The sequence below is a fragment of the Lissotriton vulgaris genome, unplaced genomic scaffold (assembly GCF_964263255.1).
Source record: "Lissotriton vulgaris unplaced genomic scaffold, aLisVul1.2 SCAFFOLD_2826, whole genome shotgun sequence".
Taxonomy (NCBI): Eukaryota; Metazoa; Chordata; class Amphibia; order Caudata; family Salamandridae; genus Lissotriton; species Lissotriton vulgaris.
In genome coordinates, this window is record NW_028255213.1 from 223,428 (window position 1) to 246,162 (window position 22,735).

General features: G+C 43.6%; 1 protein-coding gene across 1 annotated transcript in view; it reads right to left on the reverse strand.

Annotated features, from left to right (window-relative positions):
* Window positions 1-6,605: 6,605 nt before the first annotated feature.
* LOC147659191 (guanine nucleotide-binding protein G(q) subunit alpha-like) overlaps window positions 6,606-22,735 on the reverse strand; it is a gene marked incomplete at its 5' end in the record, with an annotated part of 73,316 nt that continues 57,186 nt past the window's right edge. Inside the window, 2 exons of the mRNA XM_086951912.1 lie at window positions 6,606-11,352; window positions 17,417-17,570. Of these exons, the coding sequence (XP_086808038.1) occupies window positions 11,162-11,352; window positions 17,417-17,570 (345 nt within the window). The remainder of the gene's footprint in view (window positions 11,353-17,416; window positions 17,571-22,735) is intronic.

Genomic DNA, 22,735 nt, shown 5'->3' on the forward strand with positions numbered 1-22,735 from the left:
CTCCTACCCTGTCTGTTGTTTTCCTACAGGGAATTTCCTGCGGGTGCTCCATGCTACTCGCCTCAAACCCCACCATGAGAGGCCCGAGGTCATCTTGATGATGGTGACTGATGGAGCAGAGAAAGTGGAAAGTGAACCTCTCCCTGATCTATTTTCATCTCAAGAAAAGGATGGGTCGGTGGAGGGAGTGATTCTCTTCCCATCCCTAACTCCTGAGCAGCAAGAGGACTGCCGCCAGGTCCTGGAGCAGTACTCCTCGCTGTTCTCCCTTGTCCCGGGAAGAACTCACCTGTGTACCCATGATGTGGACACAGGAGACAGCCCACCTGTGAAGTCTAAGATCTACCGGCTGTCAGACAAGGTGAAGGCCAGCATCCACAGTGAAGTTACTAAGATGCGGGAGCTAGGAGTAATTGAACCTTCTAGTAGCCCCTGGTCCAGTCTGGTGGTTCTGGTACCAAAAGCTGCTCCACCGGGCACCACTCCAGAACTAAGGTTCTGTGTGGATTACCGGGGACTGAATTCAGTGACCAAAACTGATGCACATCCGATCCCTAGGGCGGATGAACTTATTGACCGGCTGGGAGCTGCCCAATATTTGAGTACCTTTGACCTCACTTCAGGGTACTGGCAGATCTCCCTTACAGATGGAGCAAAGGAAAGGCCAGCCTTCTCCATGCCTGAGGGCCACTACCAGTTCTGCGTAATGCACTTTGGGCTCAAGAACGCCCCTGCCACCTTTCAGCGGCTGGTGAACCAGGTCCTCTCAGGGATGGAAGCCTTCTCTGCTGCTTATCTGGATGACATTGCCGTCTTCAGCAGCAGTTGGGAGGACCATTTGTGTCACTTACAAACTGTCCTCCAGGCCCTGAAACAGGCTGGCTTGACAATCAAGGCCAGTAAATGTCAGATCGGGCAGGGGTCGGTTGTGTACCTAGGCCACTTGGTGGGCAGGGGAACGGTGCAGCCCCTCCAGGCGAAGATTGAGGCAATCATGGCCTGGAGGCCCCCCAAGACTCAAACCGAGGTCCGAGCTTTCTTGGGCCTCACAGGTTACTACCGTCGCTTTGTGAAGGGGTATGGCACTATTGTGGCACCCCTAACGGAGCTTACATCCAAGAAGCAACCCCGACGGGTAGTCTGGACGGAGGCTTGTCAGCAAGCCTTTGATAAGTTGAAACAAGCAATGTGTGCAGCACCGGTCCTAAGGGCCCCGGATTTTTCAAAGGAATTCATTGTCCAGACAGACGCATCAGAGCATGGCATTGGGGCAGTGTTATCGCAACTCAATGAAGAGGGTCTGCATCAACCAGTTGTCTTCCTGTCCAGGAGACTACTTCCCCGGGAACAGAAGTGGAGTGCAATTGAGCGGGAAGCCTTTGCGGTGGTATGGGCTCTGAAGAAGTTGCGGCCATATCGGTTTGGCTCGCATTTCCTGGTTCAGACCGACCACCGACCCCTTCGTTGGCTGATGCAAATGAAGGGAGAGAATCCCAAGCTGTTGAGATGGTCTATCTCCCTACAGGGAATGGACTTCCGGGTGGAACATCGGCCTGGAGTGGACCACGTCAATGCAGACGGTCTCTCTAGGTATTTCCGCCTTAGTGATGAGGACTCCCAAGGGGTTGGGTAGCTCACCCCACTTTCAGCTGGGGGGGGACGCGTGTTAGACCCGTCAGGCCTTTGGGTGGTCCCTCCTATTATTTTTTTTTATTTTTGTCCCCTTTCTGCCTTCCAATTCCTTTAATTTTTAAGTCCACTGAGTTTTTTTTCTATGGTGTTGTCCTCTGGGCTAGGTGTTACTGGGCCTCAAACCCTCCGTTTTCCCTGACATAGGTGCCTTTCAGACTGGATCCACAGGACCCACAAAATGGTGGCTTACAACTGCCACCTGCCTGGTTACCTCAGGATCCAGGGCCATAGGACAGAATGAGGGTTTCCAGTACCTTCTGGATTTCTCTGGACATTCTAGGGACAGCCTATAAAAGGTGGAATGTTGGGCAGCCATTTTGTGTCGTGTGGAGAGGAGAGTTCTTAGCTGGAGTCGAGGCTGTGGAGCGAGAAGATTAGTGCGCTGAGAGGGGATCTGATTGCCTCGAGGGGCTGCTGTCCCTACTCCAGATGCTGTCTCTCTCCCATTGACCTGACCTAGCAAGAACAGACATAAGTGATACTTTTAACGAAGAAGCCGAGTGAAACTGATTCAGGTAGAGCCGACTGAAAAAGGACTGTGGAAAACGAGGTGAGAGGGTCCGAGTCTGCCTCCTTCCTGTGGCCAAGACTCTTGCAGAGTGCCGTTGCCTTGCTGTCCCTCCTCTTCCCTGGCACAACCTAATATTTGAGACATTCTGCCTGGGATAGTTCATTATAAAGAGGAACTTACCAGCGACCCATCTGTAGACCACGGATCTCCCTGGGCTCCCTGCATTGACTTGGCCTAGCCTGGTTGCCTCTGATCCGTGGGAGCTCCTGTGGCCGGTGGAGGCACAGAGCACGTGAAACGGAGCCAGCCGCGGCCGCCTGTCAAGCCTCCAATTGCGGTTCTGGAGGCGGGAGGGGATATCGGGCCCGCTCGAGGGCCGGTGCCTGGTGGGAGAGGCTGTGGGGAAAGTGGCGACGCCTGGAGAGGGGTGCTCTGTTGCGGTGATTCGTTCGTTTGGCGGAGGAAGCCTGGGCAGGGTCCCACGCCGGCGCTGACTAGAGGAGCGCCCGGGCGGAAGTGAGGCGTGACTGAGGTGACTGAGGGAGGAGTCCGCTCTTCCTGCAGAGTGAGGGGAGGCACCTGTCATAAGTAAGCAGCTTGCCCCGGTGAAGGATGGGTCCCGCCTCCATAGGCCTGCAGTCATCGCTCGTCAGCTGAGATCCTTGAGTGGGATTCATTGGCTTCTCAGCCGTCTGACATCGGCTGGGAGGACAAAGCAGCGCTCAGGAGAAGAGTAAGCTGGGAATACGACTGACGGGGCTGGGGGGAGGAAATTGGGTTCACAACTCCCTCTGCTAGGCCTGGTAAATCTCGGGACTCCCTGCCCTGTTAGAAGACAGATTGGCTGGGCGTAGAGGCTATATTTGACAGAACTGTCAAAAGAGATTTCTATTTTACCTCTAAGAGAAGTTCAGTGAACTAAGGGTCAGCCTTTGTGCTTTCCCTACCTAACCAAACTAACGAGGAATAACCAATATAAGACAGTACGTTCACGAGGGCAGTAATGTAACTCATCTGTTAAAGTGCATGTATCTAGACCCATCTTTTATTCCATATATGTTTAAGCTACATGAAAAGGAATCCAATTACAACTGAAAATAAGTGTGATACGTTTTAAAGAATAATTAGCTACTATTTTCAATTTTGACATCAGCTAATTGTTGGTTTCTGCACTGCCTAATTATCGCTAATATAATTTGGAATGGATGATTACAAGACTTATCTTTAGTCATTATTACATGTAATCAAAAGAAAGTCTAGAATTGTAATGTAGCCTGTGCTGTAACGAAACTATTGATTAATGTTAGGATTAAGTAACATTTCTTAGTATTCCATGATTTATTGCTGAGTTATAACCACAGAGCATTAAATGTGGATTGATGAGCTACTCAGAAAAACACAAATGAAAGCAATCCTTAAAAGGAAAAGAAACTTTTCGACTTCTATAGAAAAACTGGTGTAGTGTCATTTTTGAGTGGATGAACGCTGGGCTCCCGTGAGAGTGTGACGCAAGCTTAACACTTTTGGCCTTTGGATTAATCCTTCCCCCTCTGTGTCAGGCTACCCTATGTGGTCTGGTGACCCCAGGTCCAACAAGCACCATAAGCAGTAGACATTACACATGAACATAAAAACCAAATATGCCTTGAGCCTGCATAGACACAGGAACCCTGAACCAATTCATAACATAACTAAAGAATGTACGACTGAATAATCACATAATTGGATTCTTGTCATTTGGTAAAGAGGCACCACATTATGATGCATTAAATCATAGGACTTACAAGTAATGGACGTTTTTCAAATCAACATTTTTGTACGAATGCAATGGTTTCATATGAATGACATTCCTCCTACAATACATTCACCCTGAGGAAAAACATGGCGATCTTGTTGAGGTTTAGAGCAACTGGGACAATCCATTTTGTCAAATCGTCCCGGGGCACAAACAGTTGTTTGTAAAACAAGGTAACTGCTGCAGTGAGCTGTGGTCATCTCCAGGGGAGTTGAGTTAATCTGCACACAGAGCCATCAAGTTTTAATAAGGCCTTCGACAGGGTCTCCTGGGGCTTTCTATGGCAGTTGCTAAAAATTAAGAGATTCCCACAGGAGATCATTACAGTCATACAAGCCTTTATATGTCTCCCCAGAGGCCTCGGTCCGTATCTCTGGACAAGAGTCACGTTCCCCCTCTATAAGCAGAGGAACCCATCATGAATAAATTGGACAATAATCTATGGATTTAGGCTGCTACTGTTAATGGTTTGGCTTATAAAACACTAGCCTACACCGATGATGTCACCATCTTCACGAAGGATGTTTGCTCCTCTCTTCCAGCAGTTTATGATTTAGCCAAGTAAATTGGTGCAGTCTCGGGTTATAGGCTTAATGTTGACAAAACTCAAGTCATACACTCAGATTTTTCAAAACCGGAAGAGCTTCAGTAGCAACCTATTTGGGAGTGTAGATAACTCCTTCTGTAGAGAATATACCAGAAATCAATATGTTACCGATCATTAAAGAGGTGAATCAGACTTTGGAGAGATTAGACCATCTGCACCTTTCACTCCATGGTCGCTCCAATATCATAAAAATTTCTATATTTCCAAAATTTCTATACCTATTTATGACCATTCCTATTGAATTCTCAGCGCATTGTATTTCTAGTGCAGAAAGAGCTTGTTTAAGATTCTTGTGGGGCTATCATAAAGCCAGAAGGGCATCTAAATGGCTAATACTTCCTAGATCAAGGGGCGGCTGGGGTCTACCTTCCTTAATGCTATACCACAGGGCCATACTGTTACAGCAAAGGGACTATTATTATCTGGGGGAAAGGCAGTGGTGCCACAATTTGCCAGACCTACAATCTTTGAAACTCTACTTGGGGAAGATGCTCGCCATTGTTTAGTTAGAAAAGTTTAACCAAGTTATTATAAGAAAATTAAATTTAAAGTTATTCAATCGGTTTATTCTGTTTGGAAAAAATTTTGACGGCGGTCCTGCATATCAAATATCAATGCTCACACCCCTCTGCTGTCGTATGGCCTTTTGCCCTCAACTTTTCAGGACTCGATCACTTTCAGTTGGGGTAATCTAGGAATTAATGTACTGGGCAATTTTTTCACCAAGGGCCAATTTCCTTCTTTTTCTGACTTCCAAGACAAATATGGGCTCCCTACCAGGCATTCTTTTAAGTTCTTACAAATTAGGAGCTACTTGCTGAAGCTTGCAACATCAGGAGTAGATAAGTTTGTGAAAATTCCTTTGGTGGGGATCATCGATAAAAGATCTAGGATTGGGTTAATATATCAAACACTTATCTCTGACCTGCCCAATGATCTAATCATTCAAAATGATAAGTGGGATAGGAAATTGGACAAGAAGGTACTGATTTGGCAGTTTCTCTGGATCTTGCCAACCAGTCTGAGGCCCCAACATTACATGTCAGACTTTGATTTATATTATACTCCTGGCGAAATCTCGAAATGGTCTAGTAACTGTGGGAATTTGTGCAGTAGATGTGGTACCTTGGCTGCTGACATGATCCACATGTTTTTTCCTGCTCCAAACTGGCCAAATATATTCAAGATATTACATCTTTTCTTGTCCAGATTACTGGAAAAGCTTTGATGTTCACACCCACCTTAGTGATCTTGGGGGGTCGACCAGTAGCAAAATTTGGCAGTGCGGAGCAAAACCGAAGAAGGCTTTTTGTTCATTGCTATGTCTATTTTTAGAGCGGGTATTACTTCCCAATGGATCAGTCCTGACTCCCCTACATTTATAAATTGGAGGGCCCGGCTGCTGGCTATATACAACATGGAATCAGGAGTGTATAGACTAAAAGGACGTAGAAGACGTGAAATAAATCGGAAAATGTGGGCCCTGATTACGGATTGGATAGGATGAATTTTCCTTCTTTTGTTCTTTTTGTTTTCTTTTGTTTTTTTTCTTACTATTTGTATTTCTTCCTCATGATATTTGAGATAGCCCTTCCTTTATATTCCTTGCTTTATTCTTTGCTTCTTCTTCTTGGGCTATGTTGTGTTAAATTTGTTGATAACTTTAAACTATGTTTTGCCATAACTTCCGTATGTAAAAGGCCTTTAAAAAAAATAAAAAATAGAATTTATTAATAAATCTATTACACTGATTATTTCAATTTGGAAATATTAAAGGCAGCCACCTAAGAAAATAGTGACAAATCATTATTAGGCTGCTGAAGCTATCATTTACCCAGTGTCCTACAATGAGATCCAAGAATGCTCAATTTGTTGAATGTTCCATCCACACTTAATCTGAAAATCGCTTGAATAGCATGCTTTACTCAAATTAATGAAAATAAGAATAGAAATCCAAAGTAATTGAGAGAAATGTGAATAAAGATACTGTAATACAAACATATGGCCAAAAAATACTATATTTTTAACCAGCAAGATCATTTGGGGCATTATCATACAACATTAGTTTCTTTTTTCAAAAAACTATTTCCCATCCCCAAACAATAGACAATACATGCATTTGAATGACATTTTAAGAACAGCAAGTATGATTCCTTAAATACTGCAGATTAAAAATGTATCTGACAAAACCCCCTCAATATACAGGTCTAATAAAGGTTGCACAGAACGCTGGAATTCCCAGCAACACATGTCTTGTAGCATCCTTGGAGAAAAAAGTAACACTCTCTACAATCAGATTGGTCCGTCTTTTTTCAAGAGTACTATTTAGGGGTTGATTTTTTATTTTTTTAGAAAAATGCATTTGGAAGCCAATGTAGTCCCCAATCACATTAAGGACAAAGCGAACAAGGAGATTTGTATCTCTATGCTTGGGGACAGAATGCAAATTGTTTTCTAAATTTGATGTGCTTCAAAACGGATTGTAGTAGTGTAGTATTTGTGAGGCATCCACCCTGCCTATATGGAAAGACAACTGCAAGAACGGTTTGCTTTTGCCTTAGTGTGACATCAATATGGGGATTTTTCAAATGGTGTAAAGAAATCTGCCAAAAAAAGTCTGACAGACAGGAGTCAAATATCTTACATGTTGAAGAATTCAGGTGTAAACGTCAAAAATGCAGAGATGTATTTTAACTGCATCAATGTCAGTCTTCCATTCCCAACTTGACTAGACCAGTATGCTTAAGTCAGGAGTCCTTGTGGTAGTATTTCATTCAATTCCTAATGTTTAACTGGAAGGCAGGTCTTTGGTAGGCCATGATGCACCTTAAAATATTTCTTTAAATGCCTTTGATGCTAATTGATATGCTAAAGTGTTTGACAGCCCTTAGTGTGGGCATCAGTAACAGCAGCAGATAATTAAGTATTTGACTACACTTTACCTTCCAATGTTAAAAATTTCATTCTGTTCAACAATTTCATTCTAACGTGAGAGAATGCAGAACACCTGTTCAGGATCAATAACCTGTGAACTGTAAAGAGTATTTGCATCTCACAAATAAAGGCTTCAGGATACAGCGCATTCCTCCACAAACTAAGTAGTCAAATTCTGACTGATAGAGCATTCGGCACAAGGAGTCTTCTTCTCCCCAACGGAATTAAAAAAAACAGCAAAAACCCAGAAGAATAACTGAAACAAAGCTCATATGACACAGAATGACTTAAAAAATTACAGTTCATACAAAGTCACAATCAAAATAATTTGAATTATAAAAAGTAAACTGCCCTTGTAACTGCATTACACATTTGTGTCAGGACACTGATAGTTAACTTGTTAAAAAAAGGCAAGTTCAAGGTGTTTTCTTTTTTAGCACTAACATTACTGCTCTCTTGTGCTAGTGAACATCTAGTATACACCGACTCCCCAGTCTTTTTATGACATTCAATTAAACACATAGTTTTGGCAAAGTTAAAAATAAAGTTTTTTGCCTTCCGCTTTAGGAATGAGGCACAAACTTCTGGAATTGACTCTGTAAGGCATAGTAAAGAAAAAAATCACCAATTTACAAATATTCTGTGATACATTCTCAGCGGGAACTGCTGTGCCATTTAAAAGGGAAAGTCATTTTGTAAACTGGGACTCCACAATAGGACACTGGACGATCATATGTTGTATGTAAAAATTATATTTGTATCCTCTTTAGTTTAACATCCCCCAATCCCCCCCTTACACCCGGTCGTTTAAAATTTGCCTCAAGAGGCACAAGTAGCTTAATGGCAAACATTCACTAAATGTTGCTATTACAAGATTAGTAACTAAGAAACTTTAGTTAATATCCAAGCTCCCAAAACTGTCACAAATTTGTGTGGGATGGAGATTTGTTTTTCCGATACAGAATAAAACCATGTTATGTCTCATAAAATTAGAAAACCTGACAGGATTTCTGCACTTGATACAATAGCTGTGGTGCTTCAGGCAGCACTAAATATTCTTTGTTGCCAATGTTTTGTGATATTATCCAAATGTTCAAAAGAATGGTGACAGTTTTGACAATTTAACACATGTGCGGGGTACTCTAAAGCTGACATGTATAGCACTCAACAGTTCGTGGCTTATAAAGTACACTGTTAATTGCGTAGTTTAGAGAAGCTGAGGACGTGCAAATGGCTAAATAGGCTTTCTTTTCTGTTGGGGTCGTTTTACACTTACAAAGTCATCAAGGATACTAAGTTATATTGTGAACCCACAGAGAATGTAATTTACAAAAAGCTGACAACCCATTGGATTTCAGGATAATAATGTATAAAAGCAGATTTTTACTGTAGCACGAAAATTGAGCTCCTGAGTCTTAGACACAGAAGCCTTTAGACCTTCTTTACAATTTACCTCGACTCGGGAATGCAAATGATTTTGTAGAGTATGATGCTAGTACCATTCTGTACAAAAGTCAATTGGATTTATTTTCTAAAAACAAAATCGGTCCCTAGTCAGAAATAAACTGACAAACTTTACATTCTCCTCTTTTAAAAAGTAAATAAAATAATATTGTTCAAATTGTGAATTAGCTATGAGACATACATTACAATTACATAGATACATTTCATCAATACAGCACATTCAAGTTGCCCAAAAAATGTATGATTACAAAGCCAATAAGGATGCTGCCATATATATAGAAAGATGTATGTACAATGATAATATCATTCATAAACTGAACTATACCTACAACCAGGTTTTTTTTAACCTTTGTTACGTTAAATTACAGGTGTATTCCCAATGGAGTGAAAATTCAGTTGATTGGGTTTTTATTTCGAGAAAGGGTGGAAATTAGTAGGACAAATAAGGATGGAAAACATTTTATCAGTATGCATTTGTTTACTTTGGTATTTAACCAACAAATCATCGTTCTTCACCTCTTTCTCTATGTCACTCAATAACACCGATATCTTCAGCACTCTGGACAATAAATTCGATTCGCACCAGTTAGAAGAATCATTTACACGGCCCTTACAGGCTTGATTGCTACACAACTTGAATTGCAATCCTTTTGTGTGAAAAAGGGGGAAACATTTTCAAGCCTAGTTTCAAAACAGACATATCAACGTGTGCTTTAACTCATTTCTATAAACCGTGTAGTAAGATGTTTTTAAAACGTCTGATTCTTCAACAATACTGAACACTGAAACTCATACAAAATGCCAAAGAGTAGTCAGTAAAAAGCCATGGAAAGCAGCCTAACATAATTGGACAGCAACTACAGTGAGAAAGGTTCTCAAGAATGAAAACTCATCAGTTATCTCTGAACTGTAATTGCATATACCTCAATAATACCACAAAGTGTTCTCCGTATCCATCTGTGGAGTGACGGAAAGAGTCAAGCTTCCTTCCACTCATTTCGGAGTCTGGTGCGCCCAGTAGCAAATTCTCTTACAGCGCCAATTTTTTGGCATGGATAATTGATCACTTGCTTTGAAAAAGCAAAGAATCCCGTGACCCAGACACAATCCTTAGTTTCAACTCAGTTGTGTCATCTTATCAGCCCACAAGCAGTCAATTTGGCATTTCAATCAGATACAACAATGCAAGCCTCAAGATTTTCCATAAAAGCCTGATTAAGAATAATGAAATTGTGAAATAAAATTCGTAATCCAAAATATAATACATCTCCCCTAGTTGAAGAGCAAAAAGTATACAATAAAACAACTTGTGTCTGGCACTGGGGATTGTGTAGTGCTGATGGTATATATGTGTTAGGCTTCTGCAACTTAAAATAAATCATACAAAATGGCACTTGGAAATGGGAATTCAACCAAACAGGTCACCCATTTATGCCTTTGCATCTTTTCCTTCTGCTACAGGTATGTGTTAACTGCCTTCTATGCATATGGCTAGATAACCCAATTATGGCTAAAGATAAACTCCATATACAGTGATCTATTGCTTGATGAGCTCCCATTGGCTTAAAACAAAGTGTCAAAGACAGTGCCAAAATTAGATGTGCTTTATACATAATAATTTAAAAATCACAGTATCAATATGCCTTATCCTTCAGAAAAAAGACATAAATTAGAACAGCTGATGGCGTGATGTATACTGGAACTAAATTATGCCTAACTTTACTACACTAGAGAAAGACAGTCTAAAAAGGTATCTCTTAAGAAAAGGAGAACTAAAAGGTTTGTATGGAGTTGACAACGGTGAGACTGGGATAACCCAACTAGATTTTACCTCAGTAGCCAAAGAAATATTCACCATTACCCTGCCCTTGTAAGTGCACCACTAAGAGTTCCAAACACATTGTGTCACAAGGTTTCGTTTAAAAACAACTTAAAAAGAAAATCAGGAACTGTGCTGCAGCGAAGGTTCTCCAGCATATTTTGTTTTCCTCTATATAGTTTTAAATAAGATGATATTTACTACAAACTCTGTGAACACTTACAGAGTCCAGGACGGCAATAAATTAGTATTATGCAAATCGCTTTTCACAGATAATACAGTCCCTCTTGTATTTTCTTCAATGGCCCGAAAGGGGAAGGGAGGTTGAAATAGGCACAGTTAGACTAGGTTGTATTCCTTCAGATTTAACTGTAAGATAGTGTCCTTGACGGCTGCAAAGACAAAGCGGATGTTCTCTGTGTCTGTGGCACACGTGAAATGGGAATAGATGATTTTGTCGCTGTCGGGGTTCAGGTCCACGAACATTTTCAGGATGAATTCTCTTGCTGCTTGTGCATCACGCTGTGGTCCTTGTTTTGTAGAAAAAAAGAAGAGAAAAGAAAGAGCATTAAGGGGAGCTTTCTGCAATGTTCTTATTATAGCACACATTTCCCCATATGAAAATGTTAAGATGGAAAAAGCAACAAGAGATCTAATACCCAACCATATGCACCTGAATAGACTTCAATTTGAGGTAGTCTTAGAGGAATATTTTCGAAAGGCTGTCGGGGCTTACTCATTCAGATCCTAACGGGAAGTCCTACATAGTCAGTTTGAAGAACAGTGTTATCAATGGATACAATGTTCTTGTTCCTTAGCCATTTAGTAACCTTTGTGCTACTACATAGGCATGCATAACTACACAATAAACAAGCATACTCATTCATACAAAGATGCCTAAAATGTACTTTAAAAAGATCTCACCTGTCCCTTCCTTTAGCTACAATCTAAAATCAAAATGAGAGGTAATTGCTGTTCCAAGATCGATTTCACATAGGGCGGGATACATATACCTTTACAACTTGTGGAGATTGATACTGCTTTGCTAATTCACTGATTCCAAAAGAAATGTGCATAAAAACTGAACACATCATAGATTTCAGAAAATACTCTAACTATTGTGTGTACTTCAGTGGATTGTCAGCATGCAGGCAATCCACTAGAAGAATCAGTATCATGCAAAAGCATATTTTTTAATGTTTATTCTCCATTGGGAAAAATGACTATGTGGAAAAGATCTTCCATTAAACCTCACTGAAATAAAGTTGTCACCCAGCTCTTCTTCTTCACTCAAAGGGTAAGTTCTCATTAGGATAAAATGGTGAACGTTTTTCTAGAGAAGAAAGGCGTCACAGACCATCTTTTGTATATCCACAAATGTATGGGTGTACACTTCAGTATGCATGCCTGCAATGCCAGGGCCCACTTCCCACAAAACACTGATTTTCCCACCCATGCCTCTACAATTACAACTGCAGACAATTCACTGTAAACAGATTATCCATAGGCACTAGCAGAAACTTCCAGTGACCTAGAGTTTACGACTCAGTGAATTTCTTCCCATAGAACAGCCTTTAGTACATATAAGTCCCAGTAAATGTACCATAAGTGTGATCAGATAATTTCCTCCTTAGTTTACGTCACTTACTCTTATACGCTTAAGACCTGAAACTTTATCACTCATAATCTGCATACTTCACTAACTTGTGTCATTGCAATATTACTCTGGGTGCCCATATCAGTCAAACATTGTTAGTCTTAAGCGGCAGCGTAAAGCTTATGATTTAGTGACATAATGCGGGAAAGCCATTAAGTATTGCACTGTGATATTTTCTGGGATGTATTTAGTTCTATATTCAGTGACATATTGCCTGAATAGACATCAAATCCAAACATATCCATTTTGGGTAAGAATAACTTGTCTCAGAGTCAATCCTTGATTTTGTTTTGGTGAAGTTCGTGTTAAAAAACCCTGCATCTAGTCGATAACTCAATGAATCCTGCTCCAAATGCAAGGTATTTTTATCTGTCAACTCTTTAGTGTCATAAAGGTCATTTATGTCATTGCAAAAAATGTACAATGAATTTGCCTGAGCATAACACTGCTTAGCATTTCCTTAGTATGAAAATAGACTGCCCACATTCAATTCAGTTTCTCCGCTCTAGACGTTGTGCCTGATTTTGAGTACTTTGCTACAAAATCAAGTTGCATATTATCTAATATTGCATCAGAACCAGTTTAACAACATCTAAAACGTATAAAACTGGGGGGTATCCAGAATCTGCCTGGCGCGAATTCCCAGAATACTGGTACCCAATCATTATAAGGGTAATTTTTATGTATAAACAAAATGAGAACGAGAATAATTTTCCTCACAAATGCTTGTTCCAATAACTAATTTTATTCTTTGATATATGGTTCGAAATAAAATAAAACCTAGTGTATACACACTGGATAGAAACTATACATCACAAAGATTTTACATTTGAGGTGGGCATTAACGCTCTCCACTAGTTGGTACAGCAAAATATAACTTTAAATCAATAGATATTAAACAAACATCTAATGTGTTTACATTATATGATATTGTCCGTATTCTGATAAGACAACACTTACTCTGTTGGTGGGGGATGCTAATACCCACCTCATATGTAAAATGTTTTGTGGTGTATAGTTTGGTATCCAGTGTGTATACATTATGTTTTATTTTGTATCTAACAGCCCTGAAGAAAAGATTGTGTCTTGAAACATGTATTTCTGGTTCGGCTGTATTGCAGTCACATCATATATCAAATAATAAAAGTTGTTATTGGAACAAGCATTTGTGATGAAAATTATTCTCAGATGTATTTTGTTTAAACATCTAAAACATATTTAATAATTAGAGTGTAAATCAATTTTCATAATAGAGTACTAGAAATCAAAAATTTCAAAATAAATGAAGGTCAATTGTTTCAAGGTTGTTAAGGTATTTATAGGTCTCTTGATGTTGTGTACACTCTACATGGCTCCCCGTAAGACCCCAACAGTGATCCAAATATACGTTGTACGCTCATCCCATTAATAAAGTCTTTATTTTAGTTACTACTTGATGGCTCTTTGTTTTTTACTCTATTTTGTGCACTCAAATCACTGAACGATCCTCAATGTTGCAGCTATTTCTCTTGGCGATTCAGATCTAACACCCCCTTTCTTCCCTTGGGCCTTAAAAACACCTGTTGGTGGGTCTCTATCTTCTGGGGGAACTTCAAGCATGCCTTACACTCTGCTGTAGTCACACTTATCTGGATGTCTCTCTTCTGCTTTGCCTGCCATATTTCAACGAGCCTGCCGCCAACCTTTCCTACGTGTTAGGATAACTGATGGTATGCTGTGTAGTGTCAACATAGGCAAACAGTGCATAGATGCGTATAGATACAGCGGTGATCATCTTCTGTAGGCGGTTATGGGACAACTCAATAATAACTAAACAAATTTGGGATCAGCCATGATGTGTTTTGCTGCATTGCGTAACAAAATATTAAGAAATAAAAACTACCCATTATACATAGCAATACGATTACAATCTTGATCGCATATGGGAGCTGGATAAAGTTTACACTGCCAAGACATTTGTACAAAAAAGACTTTTAACCCGCACATTGAGAAATATATTGGGAAAGGTAATATAAACAATTGTATTTTGTTGCGCGGCATTGGCTCCTGCAAATATGCTGTTAAGTAACACACACAAAAGAAATATTTGCTCTGAGGTATTTTAATGACCTAGGACCAATGAAAAGCTTGATCAGTCATACCAGGGTTCGACCTTACCTGGTGAAGATTGTACTCAGCAGTGAGCTTATACCCTAGGGCAGTTTTAGTGGTCTTGAAAGGTTGGATGTAAAGTCCAGGAGCCTCACCCCAATTAATATAGACTCTTTCACTACCAGCAAAATCATGGCGGGTTCGGGTTAGACAGTAAAACTCCTTTGGAGCCGGTGCTTGCCAACTCCACTCACCTCTGCCTCAGCACTGGCACACGCTCAGACCCTATACAGACATGCCCACAACCAGACTTGGAAAGCAAATAAATGCTGGCAAATCATACACACACACATTCATAGGCACATCAAACATGTACAAGTACAAAAGCATCCTTCAGCAGACTGAGGCGGTGCTGCTGTCCATTCCAGTGCGCTTTATGAACTAGTGCAGCTCAGATCAATGCTGAGGTGGACACTGCATGGCCACTGGGCGAGGCTTGGCTTTCAAGCAGAGGTGTGAGCTTAAGAAGTTCACAGAATACCACTAAATCCAGGATCCACACCACAGCTCGTTTTAGTTTATTTCCCACAGTTCAGCAGTGTAGTTGATTGGGTAGTTAGCCTTTTGGGGTTTAATTACTTTAACAATGCCGGGCACGAGTAGTTGGGGCGGGGTACTTATGTGTATGTGCGCAACAATATGGACACTAGCTATCCAGAAGGGTGACCAAATATATATTTTTGTGCATGTATGCTTGTTTGTGATATGTGCAGATCTGATTGTACAAGGTGGCGGACTATACAGTTGTTTGTTATGATATATTATGTTATATTTAATTTGTAAAGCGCACGGCTACTTGAAAGTGTCCCGGCGCGAGCTTCCGAAAGAAAGAAATGCCCCCTCAACTGATTAAAAAAGCAACATTTTGAGTTTCTTCTTGAATAGCAATGAGTCTTGAATGCTCCGCAGGGCTAAGGGCAATAGATTCCAGGCCAAACCAGCCCTGCGCACAAAGGAATTGCCACCCAGATGCTGGTGCTTGAACTTCGGGGTCTGCATCAACAATTGAGCAGAGGACCGAAGCTGTCTCCCTGGCACATAGAAGGCGAATCTCTTTTGCAGGTAAATAGTGCTGGTGCCATAGGGCCCGATGAGCAACTCTTGCTTGAACTGTGGTTCAAACAAGAGTGCGACTGTAATTTCTATTTTTTTGCAATACAGACTAAATAAGACCTACCGCGTAACAACAGAAGTAAAAGGGCCAATCCTCATGTGAGGTTACAAATGAAGACAAGGCGGTACTAAGGAGGGACTAACAAGCCTATAAACGAATTACAAGCCAGCATTTAAAAAGGACAATAACACAAGCCAATGAAAAATCTGGGCAGAGAGTGGGCGGAGCTTCAACTCCATACTCTAATACAGCACGCCTCGCACAGCAGTGCATTTTGCTGCCCAGGCTCGACCAAAAAAGGGAATGCCTTAAGTAATAAAAGTCTTGTGGTATCAGCTAGGGACCCTATTAAGACTGGTGCACAACCGCCCTTGCCAAAAGGTAAATAGATACTGTATGCTTTTCCATCAATTTAGCATGTGGCCCACTAATAAACAACATCAAGATAAACCGCACTACACAGAGGAAAACAGAGGATGCACATGGGTGCCAAAGCACAGACACACCACATTGCCAGCAACACCATGCAGGCCAACAGTGACGCAACAGATCTTCACCCAAACCTCTACCACACTAAATCATACACTAACTCAAGCAATATCTAATATGATCACTATGGCACACCTGCCACTAAACGCAATGCTTAACCTTTAGGTAACTTATTGGACACAATACAGTTTTAGGAATTAACTAAAATACTGTATCCATAAAACATCATCGTATTAAGACTCAAACTTTGGTGTGCCAGAAACAATAGAACCATGTAGTAGTGGCCACCTTAGAGAGTCCACAGTGCTATATGAACCCATGTGAATGGCAGATGTCTGCTAAACAAATGCTTATTAATCTCGTATTCACATTTAAACAATATGTGTCTCTTAATCCCTATTCGTTTCTGCTCCTCTTTCCCCTTCCTCGTCATCATCACTTTCATCTACCATTTAAGCTCTGAAACTACTGATTATTATTAAGGCTCCCTCTTTTCCATTTTTACCGCTTTTTAACGATAAATACAGACAGAAAATCATTTATTTTCCTGTATGTATTTATATGTAAATGTGGATAAACACGGAAATTAGTGATTATAAATATCAGTCATGACTGTCAAGCTAAGAGCTGTGTAGATTTACAGGTAAGCAGTTAAAAAATAAAGAAATTATTGTAATGAGGCTTTAACTCCAGTATATATGCAAAAGGTTGATACAAATATGTTCATACATGTGCATTGATTTATCATTTGCTGGACTTCATATTATTGCAATCGGTCATACATTCAGGTAAGAGTTTACATTTATCATTTAAATAAATGTGGATATGTACTATTTTTGCTTCATTTGTCTTACAAAATCCCCCAAAAATTGGATAAATACAGATTAAATTGAAAATATAAATATGGATAAATACAGACCGAAATGTCAAGAAAATAAATACCATAAAACCGGGAGCCCTAATTATTATACATTGTGGACAAAAGCAATTGAAATTCACTTTCAACACAGAACAACTCAGACACAACCAGATAGGACCAGGACATCATTACAAATGATGGGTACAAGCAGATTGCCCTCTAGGGTCAAAAGACGCAGAGGATTCTCTGGCAATTCTGTTAGTAAACTCAAGGCTACAAAAGAAAATATTCTGTGTATTACTTTTAACCCAAGACCCTACTTACCGTCATACTCTGGAAAATAGTCAACTAGATGGGAGTACATTATTTTCTCCTCCAGAAGATCCTTCTTGTTTAGGAAGAGAATGACTGATGAATTCTGGAACCAGGGATATGTAATAATCGTTCTGAAGAGTGCTTTGCTTTCCTCCATCCGGTTCTGTAACGAAATGTAAGAACACACATTTATCAGTGCTTTTACTGCACATTTAACGCCATCTAGTGTCTACATAAAATAAAACAAAATATGTCATCACCATATATCGATAACTGCATGCCAAGAACTTCTCAATATGAGGAAAGAGTAAATATTATTGCCGTGCCGCACCTGAGGCCCCCAACCCGTTAGCAAAAGGTATTTATAATGTTTTTATATTGAAATCAAGCTTCCGATCGTCACTAATAAAGAGCCAACTTGCGTGTACAAACCACTAGATGGTAGCAGATGCTAAGTTTTCTCTTTCATACGAGTACATGCTCTTCTGAAGCTAGAATCGGGTGTTTGCGGCATTTGGAATATACAGAGGACACATCTGGAGGGCCCTAGGCCTCGTCCTTCACCGTCACTAAACAAGTAACGAACAGACTGTCTTCTCGGAAATCAACAATATCTTAAAGCATTCTTCCTAAGAGCTTGAACTGGCCTAGGCTTCATCTTCGCTTTTTCAAAATCCTATAGTTGGGTCTAAGATCTCTAGACAGTGTAAAGATTGGTGCTCTCACAGAAAACAGGAGCCATCTGCCCAAGTCACCTTAAAAGTTAGTAACATCCAAGATCTTACAAGGTATATTAGCCCAAAACTAGTTGGACAGACTTTTAACATGTTTAAGTACACATACATAGGGCTGGGACACTTGAGGCTCACCAGGTGATCGAACAACAGTGCGATACGAGATAAAGTGCAAGGCATTTAGGACCTGTGCCAGGGAGATCTAAAGAGGAGAATGAGTGAAAAAGAGCTCTGCAAACAGCAGGATCAAACTCTGCAGACAGATGAACGAATGCCAGCTAGTTCCATTAGCAGCTGGTATTTGCCCTCTGGATGCTGGTGGTAAACATGTTTGTGAAAGGAGCTTATCTAGCAAATTGGAGTCTACAGCAATCGCGTTGGCTGGTTTAATAGCAAATATCCATACATTATAAACAATTGATTTCACAAGAACAATGTGGTTACTGTGGTGATGAGGCGACTTTTGTGCGCTGTCCAGTGGCGTTGGCGTGTCGCTGTGCAGCGTCACTCTCTCGACGATTATCCACGTGCATTCATTTCTGGCGCTTCTGGCACGTCCCGGCGCAGTGCTGCGCTGTCCTGGCGTGCGGGTGTGGAGTTCTTGCACTCCTGGTGCGTCCCTTGCGCCTCGTGGCGTGTTTCTGCGCTTCTGGCGCGTTCCTGCGCCGTCTCCTTTTTTCTTCAGGAGGTTGTGTATTGACGTGGCGTCACTTGGGCGTGGTAGTGTTCCTGCACCCTCTTCACGCGCTTGCTGTTCTTCTCTTAGTTCCCCTGGTGGTCTGTGGCCTTCAGTCGCACGTTGCACCGTTAGTCCTGTGCAGTAGATTGCATGCAATCTAACTGGCAGTCTTTTGTACAGAAGGTGCAAACATGTCTTTTCGCCACTAGATGGCAGTGTGATGCAGGCAGAGTTTGCTGTGCTAGTGTCCTGAAGCTTCAGGCCCTCATGGAGTCAGAGGCTCGTTTTGGGCCGCAGGTCGAGGGACACGCGGCGCTTGTGATGCACAACTAGAGAGCTCTTCGCAAACGCTGGTGAGTCAGTTTCACTCGCGGTGATCTGCACGCGCGGGGAGGGGTGTCAGCCATGCTCCAGCTCCTCTCACTTCTCCACGGAGCTGGGAGCCACTGGCCGTCGCATTTTTTTATCTCTGCTCCTCCCGCTCGCAGCACTCTCTCCACTCACGCGGTGCGCGGGACGGGTCTGTCTTCCCTCTTGTGATGGCCGCTGTCTCCTTTCTCTACAGGCTGGGGGTTGGCGCTGCTCCTATCAGCCTCAGGCCACATGCTTTTCACCCTCCCCCTCTCACCCCCGCCGCAGCAAGCCTCCTGCAGTTCACACGCTGCGCGGGGTGAGGGGGGGTGCAGACCCTGTCACGGACACTGAGTAGCATGGCTACGGGACATTTCCACTTTTACTGCGGGTAGGCTCCACTTCAATTTGTAGTCATAGGGGGGTCGCTTCAGGCTTGCGCGACCCCTGAAGCCTTTTCCAGCACTCGGGCTCACCTTCTGCCGACGGGCCTGTTCTGCCACGTGGGTGGGCACCGCGTGGCGGGGACTCCTCACTGCAGGGGTCACACTGCTGCGGCCGACACGGGTGGGCTCCGGTCGGTCCGCTGCGCACTTCTAGTTGCGGGTGGGCTCTGCTTTCACTCTCCCCGCCAGCGGCAGTCACTCTGTACACACGCTGCGCGAGGCGGGGGAAGCTCGGCTATGCTTCGCTGGGGTTCTTGACGAGTTGGTGGCAGAGGCATGCCACGGCTCCTTTACTCACCGGGGTCACTACCGGCCAGGCGGGTCGTCGCGGCCATGTGGGTGGGCTTCGCTCGGCGTGTACTTGTCCCCGGGGCACTCCCACGCAACGGCGGCTTGCTGGGCACGGAGGTGCGGGGTAGGCTCCCGGTCACCTCCTTCGTCTTATCGGTCCGGGCTTAGCACACGCCCTGCAGGCTTCCGCTGATTGTCGCCTGCAGCAGGGGGGTGCTCATGACGCGGGCAGCACTCTCTCCTCCTTTTTCCCCCCCAAACGTTCAGGCTGGTGCACGCATGGGCACCGGCTCTGCCTTGTCGCCTATGTGGTGATGGGGCCCTAGGCCCACATGCTGGGATAAATGAGTGACACAGACACCCGTTAGGGGATTGTTACTCTGGCCCAGAGCACGTGTGCTCGGCCACTTTCATTGAGGCAGTGTCACCTGACCGGTGACGTCTGTGGTGGGTGGGCCTACAGTGTAGGGCGATACCAAACAACTAGAATGTGTCTTAGCAGGACACTACAGTTACCAATATCGAATTAATGGTTTTCATATGCTTCAAGGCAACGCCAACGTTGGCAGGTACCACCAAGGTTTAGGCAAGCTATAACTAACAAGCAGTGCAGGACGGCTCAGCACAGCAGAGACAGAAGCCTGCATAAACGCATGAAAATCTATGGTAGGAGATGGTGCACACTTATGAATGGGAAAAAACAGTAGAGGCAAAAAGCATCCAAAAAAAGAGGAAAAGAGATTCTTTAGCTCCAGTGGTAAACGTATACTGGACACAATGTTCTACTGTGACCACAGACAAGCCCAGCAACCCATTGGTGCAATAGAATCCATTTTGAGAAAATGTGCCTAACATGCCATCTCCAGACTATAAATCTGGAGAAGCTGCTCCCCACATAATACATAAAACATTAGCACTTGGAACGCACCTGGCTTGCAATTTTAATATATGGCTGCAATACATACAGTGGGCCACATGGTGGTGGATTGTCATTAGACAACGCATGTTAAGTTGTAAGTACTACTCTAGGGCACACCAAATTCGTAATGTTGAGTCAATGGCACAGCGACATGTGCACTTGACAACTGACACCTAAAGCGGTCTCACACCACACAGTATGGATCAAATGCTGAATCCAGAAGAAAAACACAAGAGATCTTTTTATTTAGGACGTTTAACAAGTAAAGCACTAGGAAAAGAGTAGATGGAAGTCAGAGCTAAATAAATATGAACTACCACAGAGCCGGACACAATGGATGTTTCTCCAACTAGAGAGCAATGCCTAGGAAATAGGGGAAAACGTCCAGCCCCTATTCAAACTACCAACCATATGGCGGCACATACAATGAGGACATACTGAGAGGAATTCCTTGGGAGAAAGACTGAAGTAATGAGATAATTGCCAGGGAGCACAAAAGTGCTTCCTATAGAAACAAGCATTTACAATGCAATGGCCTCGGCTTTGTTAACGTTAGAGCTATTGGCATTTTTTCATTTTTTGTTTAAAAAAAAACATAAATGGTATTGGTATTTACAATGGCAATAGGGGAGCATTAGCAGGCCCGGACTGGCCGTTGCGGGCACCGGGCAATCCCCCGGTGCGCCGCAAGGGTGGGGGCCGGTTTTAGGCCCTGGGGGCCGTTTTTGTTACAGGGCCGTTTTTGCAGCATAGCTGCAAAATCGGCCCTGTAACAAAATCGGCCGAAAACCGGCCCAGCAAAGAGCTCTGCCACACCCCCAGGGGGCCGGCCAAGCACTTTGCCAGGGCCGGTTTCGGTTCTCAGTCCGGCCCTGAGCATTAGAGAGTATTAGCGGACACGGAGCCACATACACAGCGAGCCACACACACACAGCGCCTCACACACACACACAGCGAGCCACACACACACAGAGACACACAGAGAACCACACACACAGATCCACACACACACAGAGCCACACACACAGCCCCCCCACACACAGAGCCCCCCACACACAAGGGGGGCCTCCACACACACAGAGAGTCACACACACAGAGCCCCACACAAACACAGAGCCCCTCACACACACAGAGCCACACACACACACACAGAGCCCCCCCCACACACACACAGAGCCCCCACACACACACACAGAGCCCCCCCCACACACACAGAGCCCCCCCACACACACAGAGCCCCCCATACACACAGAGCCCCCCACACACACAGTGCCCCCCCACACACACAGAGCCCCCCCCACACACACAGAGCCCCCCACACACACACAGAGCCCCCCCACACACACAGAGCCCCCCCACACAAACAGAGCCCCCCCACACACACACACACAGAGCCCCCCACACACACACACAGAGCCCCCCCCACACACACACACAGAGCCCCCCACACTCACACACAGAGCCCCCCATACACACAGAGCCCCACACACACACAGAGCCCCACACACACACAGAGCCCCCCACACACACAGAGCCCCCCACACACACAGAGCCCCCCACACACACACAGAGCCCCACACTCACACAGAGCCCCACACACACAGAGCCCCCCCCACACACAGAGCCCCCCCCCACACACAGAGCCCCCCCACACACACACAGAGCCCCCCCCCCCACACACAGAGCCCCCCCCACACACACACACACACACAGCCCCCCACTCACACAGAGCCCCACACTCACACAGAGCCCCACACACACAGAGCCCCACACACACACAGAGCCCCCCACACACAGAGCCCCCCCCACACACACACAGAGCCCCCCCACACACACAGAGCCCTCACACACACACACAGAGCCCCCCCACACACACAGAGCCCCCCCACACACACAGAGCCCCCCACA